This window comes from Chiloscyllium plagiosum, unplaced genomic scaffold, assembly GCF_037043375.1.
Source record: "Chiloscyllium plagiosum isolate Xiang-an unplaced genomic scaffold, Cpla_swu_hap1 HiC_scaffold_20, whole genome shotgun sequence".
NCBI classification, from domain to species: domain Eukaryota; kingdom Metazoa; phylum Chordata; class Chondrichthyes; order Orectolobiformes; family Hemiscylliidae; genus Chiloscyllium; species Chiloscyllium plagiosum.
The window spans coordinates 49,224,139-49,233,030 of record NW_028270158.1 but is presented as its reverse complement, the minus strand read 5'-3'; the positions used below and the strand labels follow the sequence as shown (position 1 = coordinate 49,233,030).

At 41.3% G+C, this 8,892-nt stretch overlaps 1 protein-coding gene and 1 non-coding gene across 2 annotated transcripts; one reads left to right on the top strand and one right to left on the bottom strand.

Annotated features, from left to right (window-relative positions):
• Positions 1-6,638, bottom strand: rps2 (ribosomal protein S2). The gene is made up of 8 exons (XM_043711322.2): positions 6,540-6,638; positions 3,556-3,693; positions 3,355-3,444; positions 3,155-3,262; positions 2,880-3,053; positions 2,366-2,525; positions 1,986-2,077; positions 1-121 (listed from the first exon to the last, which is right to left on the bottom strand). Exons 1-8 carry the CDS (start codon positions 6,636-6,638, stop codon positions 41-43), a joined length of 942 nt encoding a protein of 313 aa, XP_043567257.2. The 3' UTR covers positions 1-40.
• Positions 6,639-7,320: 682 nt separating this feature from the next.
• LOC122560938 (small nucleolar RNA ACA64) lies at positions 7,321-7,451 on the top strand. The gene has a single exon (XR_006314854.1). It is a non-coding gene; the product is annotated as a small nucleolar RNA ACA64 (small nucleolar RNA).
• The last annotated feature ends 1,441 nt before the right edge of the window (positions 7,452-8,892 follow it).

Sequence of the window (8,892 nt, the reverse complement as noted above, 5' to 3'; positions counted from 1 at the left end):
TTATGCAACAGATTTTTATTTCATTCTTTGCATAAATGCTTTATGTTGCTGGAGCAACAGCTGACTGGGACCTTTGAACAGACACACGGGTGTGGGTTTTGGCCAGATGATCAGTGAATTCCTAAAAGGAAGTAAGGAAAAAGAACTTTAGAACAAGTTTTGAAATATAAAATGCATACTTTAAACATTGGGTAACAGGCCAGTAGCATATTAAATAATCTAGGTTAGAGATTCTCAACCTGGAAATCTAACCCCCTTACAACATCAACCAAAATAAACAATCAGAAAAAGTGAACTAATTGAACAAGCTCCAAGTACAAGCTTCTGAAGTAGAATAGTGTCTAGACTCTTCAGCACAGCTGGAAGCTAGCCAAAGTGAATGGGCAGAAGCATGACATTCAGTGGCTTTGGACTTTCATTCAGGAGCTGCTGGAGCAATAGACTGGCCACAGCACACCCAGTCTTACCGAGAAGTCTTTATTCAGATCTCAAAAAAATGGGAAGGAGGTTCTAAAATAATGGAAAATCAAGCAAACTTTAAATTCTATTGTCAAGGTTTTTTAAGTTGGAGAAACAAAAAGACTTTTTCCTGAAGGTGAATATATTTCAGGTCAGTTCAGCTCACTGAAACATTAGTCAACAAATGATCAATATTTCTATCAAACTGCATGCCGGTGTGGCCACACAGCAGTCAAGAAGTGGTGGCACAATGACAAAAATGGCCATTCACAGAAATGAAATTTGCAGAGAAGATTGCAGACGATACATTCTGAGACATTCACAACAGGTTTAAGTAGATTGTTTTGTTTGTGTGAAACAAATCTTTCTCCCAATCAGCACACAGTATCATGAATGCATCAACAACCTCATTTCCCTCACATCATCACAAATTTTGACAAAATCACTGTACAGATAACCAAAGGGTTATGTGTAGTTTTTTTGGACGTGGGGGCAGTTAACACAAGCAAGATGGGAAACACTATTCTAGAGCTCAGAACATAAGCCACTTATTTTCACCAGCAGTGATGCAATGAAAATCTACAGGAATGCAGAGATCTCAGACAGTTTATGGGACTAGAGGTGGTTACATATACAGAAATGGTCTAAGCAACCACTGGAGTGTTTTCAAAACCAGTTCCAGTAACAAGATTCACACTAGAAAAATAATGGTGCCTGGAATCCGATGAAAGTCTCCATAAAAAGCAAAGGCATCAGAGGGTTCCAATGAAATTAAGCTAAGTAGTTACTCAGTAAAAGTTAGACAATTAATACAGTTAACAACGCCCTCCCCCAAACAGTTAACCAACTTTTAAATCCCAGACCCCTCACAACACCTTCATGAGGACACCATTTGGACGGCCCAGAAAATTAAATATGAGCTTTAAAATCACCACTAAACAGCTTTCCAGACTGAGCTCGATTTGCATCATATGTTTAACCCAAGCTTGCACCCGACCCATCCAGTATCCTGTCACCATATTCCCTCGTATCCATCTGGGACCCTAACCTCCCAGCATTTTTAAGATCACAATTACCTTAAGTACTCACTCTCAATAGAAGCTGTCAAAATGGCTCTCTGTTGTGAAAAGGGGGCCGTGGTTTTCCTCTCTCTGACAGTTTTGTGCCAGAATAGAATGTCAAGAGTGGAAGTACGGCTCTTTTGTTAGGGAACCCTTTTCAGAATCTCCCTCTTTTTGTAAAGGAAGGGCCAGAGTAGCAACTTTTAAGATTGCCATTAACTGGAAAATCTGGCCCAGTACAGTTGAGTGGCTAACTAACTTCAAAATTATGTTACCAGAGGTGGGTAGAGATTTTTCCCTATAACAGGACTGAAAACATTGTGCCTCAGAAGCCAAAAAGGTTGAGAGCTCCAGACACAGATGATATGGTGTAACAGTTGAGATAACATAAAAGCAAAAAATTGTGCCAAATTTCTAAATCATATCATAGTTCCAAGAAAACACAATTAATTTCAGCTTTCAAACCTGGTATGGGGCCTTGGTAAACACAGTCTCCTTCCACAGATCCGGGGTCAGATAGCTGTAGGTCTTTGAGATGGCATCAAATGTTGCTTTAGCTGTAGACAAACAAAACAGTACATTACAGGAGAAGGACAACATCTTTTAGTTTACAAAATGAAATTGCCAAACCTGTTGAGCTTCAAATGGAACAGGTAAACTACGCAGAAGGTCTACCTGCCGTGCAGTGCTCCATTTTTCTCTCTCTCTCTTAATTTGCCAAATACACCACCATCAGGTTAATTGAGCAGAGCTGAGAGAATTCAACAGTATTTTGGAAAATTTATAAAACCAAAGCACCAAGTGAAAACCTTTGTCTGTCCACTGGAGGTAGAAACCTAACTTACCAAAGTTGCCCAGTGTGGCCGTGCAGCCTCTGGCAGAGGTGTAGCAATCGTCAATACCAGCCATCTGTAGTAGTTTCTTGGGGACTGGAGCTGAGACAATACCAGTACCACGTGGAGCAGGGATCAGACGCACCAAGACTGAACCACAACGCCCAGTCACCTGGAACGTTAAGGTATTGTTACAGTGTGTTGTCAATACATCATAAAATTAGTTCTCCACAAATAAAAGTGATGAAAATCTTTCTCTGACTTAAACTACAAGACACTGTATAAGACTGGCTGTTCAAACTTCAAGCAATTCCCATCAATGCAGAACCAAATATCACACAAACGTAACAGTACTTTCACTGACATGTAAATCTTCCTATGATTGGGTAACTCGTACACATCAATATGCTGATGCAGCCGAAATGATTGTGCAGTACTGGCTGTAGTTAATACTCTTTCTAAGAGTCAGCACTAAAATTAAATCTCCTTTAACTGAAACCAATTATTCAATTGTATTTGTACTTGCCTTGCATGGTACAGTGTGGGGTTTTCCAATTTTGTTACCCCAGTAACCCCTCCTTACAGGAATGATTGACAGCTTGGCCAGAATGATAGCTCCACGAATTGCAGTGGCCACTTCCTTCGAGCATTTGACGCCCAATCCAACATGTCCATTATAGTCACCAATTGCAACAAAAGCCTAAAATGTTTTAAGAATAACATTAAAACTCCATATAAGTCAAGGAAATTCACGTAGAATAAAGGTGATGGGAACTGTCCATAGCCAGACAGAAAGTTTACCTTAAATCTTGTGCGTTGACCAGCACGGGTTTGCTTTTGTACGGGCATGATCTTGAGAACCTCGTCCTTCAAGGCTGATCCCAGGAAGAAGTCAATTATTTCAGATTCCTACAATACAGAAAATGTGTATACAAGTCTATTGTTGAGTAGATTACAGAAGCTGATTGATCCACTCAATCTAATTAAATCATCAATATTACCTTGATAGGAAGGGAGAAGAGATAAATTTCTTCCAGACTTTTGATTTTCATATCTTTTACCAAACGGCCAAGTTTAGTTACAGGCACCCACTGTGGAAGGGGGAGAAAAGGCAACATGCATCAGGACTTGTGCCAAAATAATTCATTTTGTGGTTTTAATAATGCAAAACCTATTAGAAGAAATGGTAATGTGCATCTTACCTCCTTATCTTCAGCCTTTCCACCACGAGCACCACGACCCCTGCCACGTCCCCGCCCGCGGCCTCGGCCCCGCCCACGGCCACCAGAGCCGAAGCCACCGCGGAAGCCTCCTCTACCACCGGCGTCGTCCGCCATTTGCTACGAATATAAAATCAAAACCTTACATCACAATACACACATTTTTGGAAGCACTTAGTAATCCTAATATCTGACTCAGTTGCTGTTCAAATTACGTTGTGCTGCTTCCATAGCACAGGGATCAAGGAAAGTTGCACTTGCACAATAACATTTAAATCATTCTTTTCCAACTTTACTAGAGTAAATTACAGCCAGTCATGTTTTGTGTTAATGGAGGACTATCATCTTGCCAAAGAAAATAACCTTTTCTTTGGACCATCTCAATCTTGGAAACTTCATTTCCTCTAAATGTGTTCTCCCTGAAAGGGTGGTGAAAACAGATCCAAAACTTAATTTTCACTGGGAAAATAGAAATGCTGCAGAGGAATGGAACCAATGTGCAAGGGTCAAAGAACATAAGAACTAGGAGCAGGAGTACGCCATCTGTCCCTTCAAGCCTGCTCCACCATTCAGGAAGATCATGGTTGTATTTTTGTGGCCTCAGCTCTCCTCTCCTGCCCTCTCAGCATAATCCTTAATTCCTTTACTGTTCAAAACAAAAATCTATCTTAGCTTTAAAAACATTTACTGAAGTAGTGTCAACTACTTCACTGGACAGGGAATGCCACAGATTCACAAGCCTCTGGGTGAAGAACTTCCTACTCAATGCAGTTTTAAATCCGCTCCCCCTAATTTTGAGGCTATGCCCTCTTGTCCTAGTTTCACCCACCAGTGGAAACATCTTCTCTGCCCTCTATCCTATCTACTCCCCCCACTGTAATTTTCTGATAAGATTCCCCTTCATTTTTCTGAATTCCAATGAATATTACCCCAGTCGACTTGGTCTCTCTTCATAAGCCAACCCCCTCAACTCCGAATCAACCTAGTGAACCTCCTCAACAGCCCCTCTTGTGCCAGTACATTCCTTCTCAACTAAGGAGACCAAAGCTGCATGCAGAACTCCAGGTGTGGCCTCAACAGCACGTTGTACAGCTGCAATATGACCTTCCCGCTTTTAAATTCAAAGATTCAATGAATTCATGCTTTGCACTGATCATTCCACTCAGCTTTTATTGATAACACCGCAATTTATACATTCCCTTTCACAACATTCCAAAATTACTACCAGTAAACTTGTTAAATTTTAGTCGCGTTTCGGGTAAAAGCCCAGCATCGGGGACATTCCTGATGAAGAGCTTTTGCCCAAAACTTCAATTTTCCTGCTCCTTGGATGCTGCCTGACCTGCTGTGCCACACCCTTGACTGATTTCCAGCACCTACAGCCCTCACTTTCACCTAGTTAAATTTTAGTCAGTTTTAATCAGGAAATGCAGCAATTTGTAAAGCCAGTGGTGAGGTAATGACGGTACAAACTCTTGCACTGCTGGTTAAGAGATAAATAAAGGTAAAGTCGCTATACTCCTACCAGACAATAGAGCTGTTCTTCATTAGAGTGGTGGTTTAACCAGAGGTTCACCACACCTCAGGCGAGGAGAGGTTGAGGACAGTAGTCCTTTACGGTAACCTCAGGAATAAATATTGGCCAGACAGGGGCAAGGTCAACCCACTGTTTTGCAGGGTGAAGCCATGAAATTCACTGTGGAAGCTGTAAGGCCTCAATTCAATCTCATCTGGGAAAAAGAGCACCTCACATGATGTGCTGAACATACTGAATTCAAGTCCCTGAGGCAAGACCACCAACAGAGAAACCTACAACTCTTATGTATCTATAAACTACCACTCTGCTGAGTATAAGATATCTTTTTATTTATGGTCTCTACTTACTGAAAAACAGAACTCTTCGACAGACGTTAAAGCAGATCAGGCAAACAGCAGCCAATGGCATGATGACACTATTCTTGGACTGGGTTTCTAATCTAGGATTCGTGATCCTGACTGAATTTATCATCTTTCACACATGTTGTAGAGGAAGGATTGCAGTTCCAGAATTAATGCTCTTGCAGGCTGCGGTATTCCCTCCAATACCACTTACACATCAAGAGTATTGTACAGAGTTTTGGTGCCATACCTCAGGAAGGATGTACTTGCCCTAGAGCGTGTTCACAGGACATTCACAAGAATGGTCTCAGTCAATGAAAAGCTTCGCACATGAGAAACGTTTTGAGGTCGCTTGATCTTTGGTGGTTTAGAAGGATGGGGGAGGGAGGGATCTAACTGAAACATACTGAATAGCCTGGATAGAGTAGATGTTGGGAAGATATTTCCATTGGTCAGAGAGACTAGCACCTAAACAGAGTTAAGGTGAAACTTCAGCCAGGGAGCAGAGAATCTGTGGAATTCACTGCCACTAAAAGCTGTGGAGACCAGGTCATTGTGTGTACATTTAAGACTGAGATAGATGTGTGTCAAGGGTCACTGGGAGAAAGCAAGAGGACAGAGTTGAGAAATCTATCAGCCATGACTGAATGGCGAAGCAGGCTCAATGGGCTGAATGGCCTGATTTCTGCTCCTGTGTGTTACGGTCTGCCTCCTGCAGCGCCCCAGGGTTGTTAAGCTGCAGGGCCCGACTCCATGTGAGTGGCCGAGCATCAATGGCAGAGCCCCCCCGCCACCCTCATCCCACTCCGGACCAGACAGGTGAACCTTACCGTAAGGATTCACTCACTACAATCCGGCTCCACCCGAGAAAATGGGGCCGGGCCGCGGAGCCACTAGAACACCACACACCACCCCCACCCCAAACCTGCTCATATTATGAACTCCTTTCACGTTAAATGAAGACAATATCCGCATGAACAACTTTATAAGGATCAGGTAGGTACCCGGCCGTCTCTGCCGGAGCTGCTGTGAAGAGGATGGCTGAGATATTTAACCGATTGCGGACACTCCGAACCGCCATTACTTACGTGATAATTCTCAAAAAGAAGGCCGAAGGCTGTCTGCGCAGGTCTTTTAAAGACTCCGGGATCTCGCGATAGGATGTGAGGAGACCCTGGACCGAGCATATATCATTGTGTTAACGTTCAGGCAGCGCTTTCTTATCTGTGTTATTCAGATTAAGGGCTTATCGGCTGGTTTTGAAGCCCCGAACCGAGTATATACAATTACTTTGACTATTGAGAAGCAGCTTGTTGATTGTATTATTCAGGTTCAGGGTTGAACAGTTCGCTTTTATAAAAGCCACCGTTGCCACCCTTTCCCGCGGCACAGGAAGAGTGTGTGACAATGTGAGGTATGTGTTTAAATTGTAATATTAAATTATAATTGTGAAACTAGCTCTTAAATGGCCTGGCACGATAATCCACTTCAACTAGAAGATTTAAAAGTTTGTTTTTGGGGTTTATAAATCTGAACCTTAAATTATTTTGATTCTAATATTTTTGCCTTTATTTAAAATCACAAACTACAGTTTCAGTTTTAAAATTGCTCGGTTGCCTCCAAGTTAAAGTGTTCGAGATCATAATCTTTAACTGGAAAATGCAGAACCTGTAAAATATTGAGATCAGGTGTTAAAACTAAAAAAAATTAGGTTTCTAATATGTGTGACGTATAAAGTTAATGTAATTACCAGCTAGAGTTTTGTATTAATTTACTTTTGGAATTGCTGTCACTGGTATTTATAGGTTACTAATAACCTGGTTCAGCAGTTGGGAACACGTGTTGTATACTGGATGGGTATAGTGACTGGCACACTGAAAATTACCTATGGCACTGCCAATTACCATGGGTAAGATTAGTGTGCCTACATTAAATGGTACACTAAAGCTTATTGCCTACTTTTGTTGTTTGTGGTCAATAAAACCCGTGTGCCAATAAATTTTAATTGAACCTTTTAAAAGGTGTAGTTGTTTGCAATGTCCACTTTCAAAAATGACTATTTGCAGGCAGTATTCTAGACTGTGTACTTTGATTTTAATCTTACGCTTGGTTATAGATGTTGTGCAGTCCAGAGAATTAAATATGGCATCAGATGGGTGACCAGACTTGAAAAGCACACACTGAAGACAAGAATGAAAAGTCACGGTAGTATGTACTATCCCAACTACACAAAGCTGATCAAGCCTCCATCAGCTGCACCTTTCAAACCTATGATCTCCATGTAAACTTGAGATAACTAGAAGGTTTTTTCTCCTAATCACACTGAAGGAACAATTCCAAATTAGACACTTTCTGGAATTTGAAATATTAACTTCTTTACTAGCATAATGGGTATTACCTGCAGCTGCTGTAGTTAAATTCAGAATAGGCAATGTAAGAGTATTCTGTGAAATGAAAGAGTTCCTCTGTTTATGTTTAATCGAATAGGCAGTAGTTCATGAGCTACTGAAATGCAAGTCCCAAATAAGTCAAAACCGTAGGATAACTGTTAGTTTATTGGAATAGAAACCACAAGATGTAGGAGCAGAAGTAGGCCAGTCATTCAGCCTGTCCAGTCATCTCTGAAAAGTAGATCTCATGGCTGATCAGATAACCCTCAACTCCATTTTGCCTTCCCCAATTTAAAAACCTGTCTGGTCTATAGAGTCCTCTAACACACTTAATGACCAAACCTGGACCACTCTCAGGCGTAAAGAATTCTGAAGATTCACCACCCTCAAGAAATCCTTATGCCATAAAATGGCCATCTACTCTCCCACAAGAGAGAGAATCGCTTTTCTGCATCTACATGGCCAAGTGACCCAAGAATTTTGTTTCTCTGGAGTACAGGTCCAAATATATTCAGCATCTCAAGACTGTCCCACCACATCCTGGATCAGCCTTCTGGAACCTTCCCTGCACTAGTGCCAATAGCAGGTTCGTTCTTTAGCCAAGGGGACCAAAACTTCACAGTATTCAAGACATTGTCACAGTATTTTGTTTTAGATTGACCTCCATCTTCCATTTCCTTCCTCAATAGCTGAAGTTGTACACTAGCTTTTGAGAATTTTTACATGGTTTCTGCAGTTTAATATTCAGTACCTCATTTTCCCATAGTTTACTTCATCTGCCAAGTTTTTGCTGACTCTGAGCCAGTCTATATCCCCCCCTGCAGGTTGTCATCCTTACCACTTGTCTTCCCACCTATATTTGGGTCATCTCCAAACTTAGCTACACTACATTCCCTATCAGTGTCAGTGTCAAAGTCATTAAAATTTATAGTGAACAAACTGATCATTTCAGCTTGGTTGCAGGCATATCATTTGACTAGATTTTTATAAATGAACTCCTGTTTCATGAACAATGTTTAACAAATATTGAACATTTAGATAAATTAAATGC

Bases quoted from the DNA above. Each gene is read 5' to 3' on its own strand.
- rps2 (XM_043711322.2), bottom strand. From the start codon at position 6,638: ATGCTCGGTCCAGGGTCTCCTCACATCCTATCGCGAGATCCCGGAGTC. The intron at 3,445-3,555 runs GTAAGATGCACA...CCCCTTCCACAG, and splicing joins GAAAGGCTGAAGATAAGGAG to TGGGTGCCTGTAACTAAACT. The intron at 122-1,985 runs GTTTGAAAGCTG...ACTTCCTTTTAG, and splicing joins TTACCAAGGCCCCATACCAG to GAATTCACTGATCATCTGGC.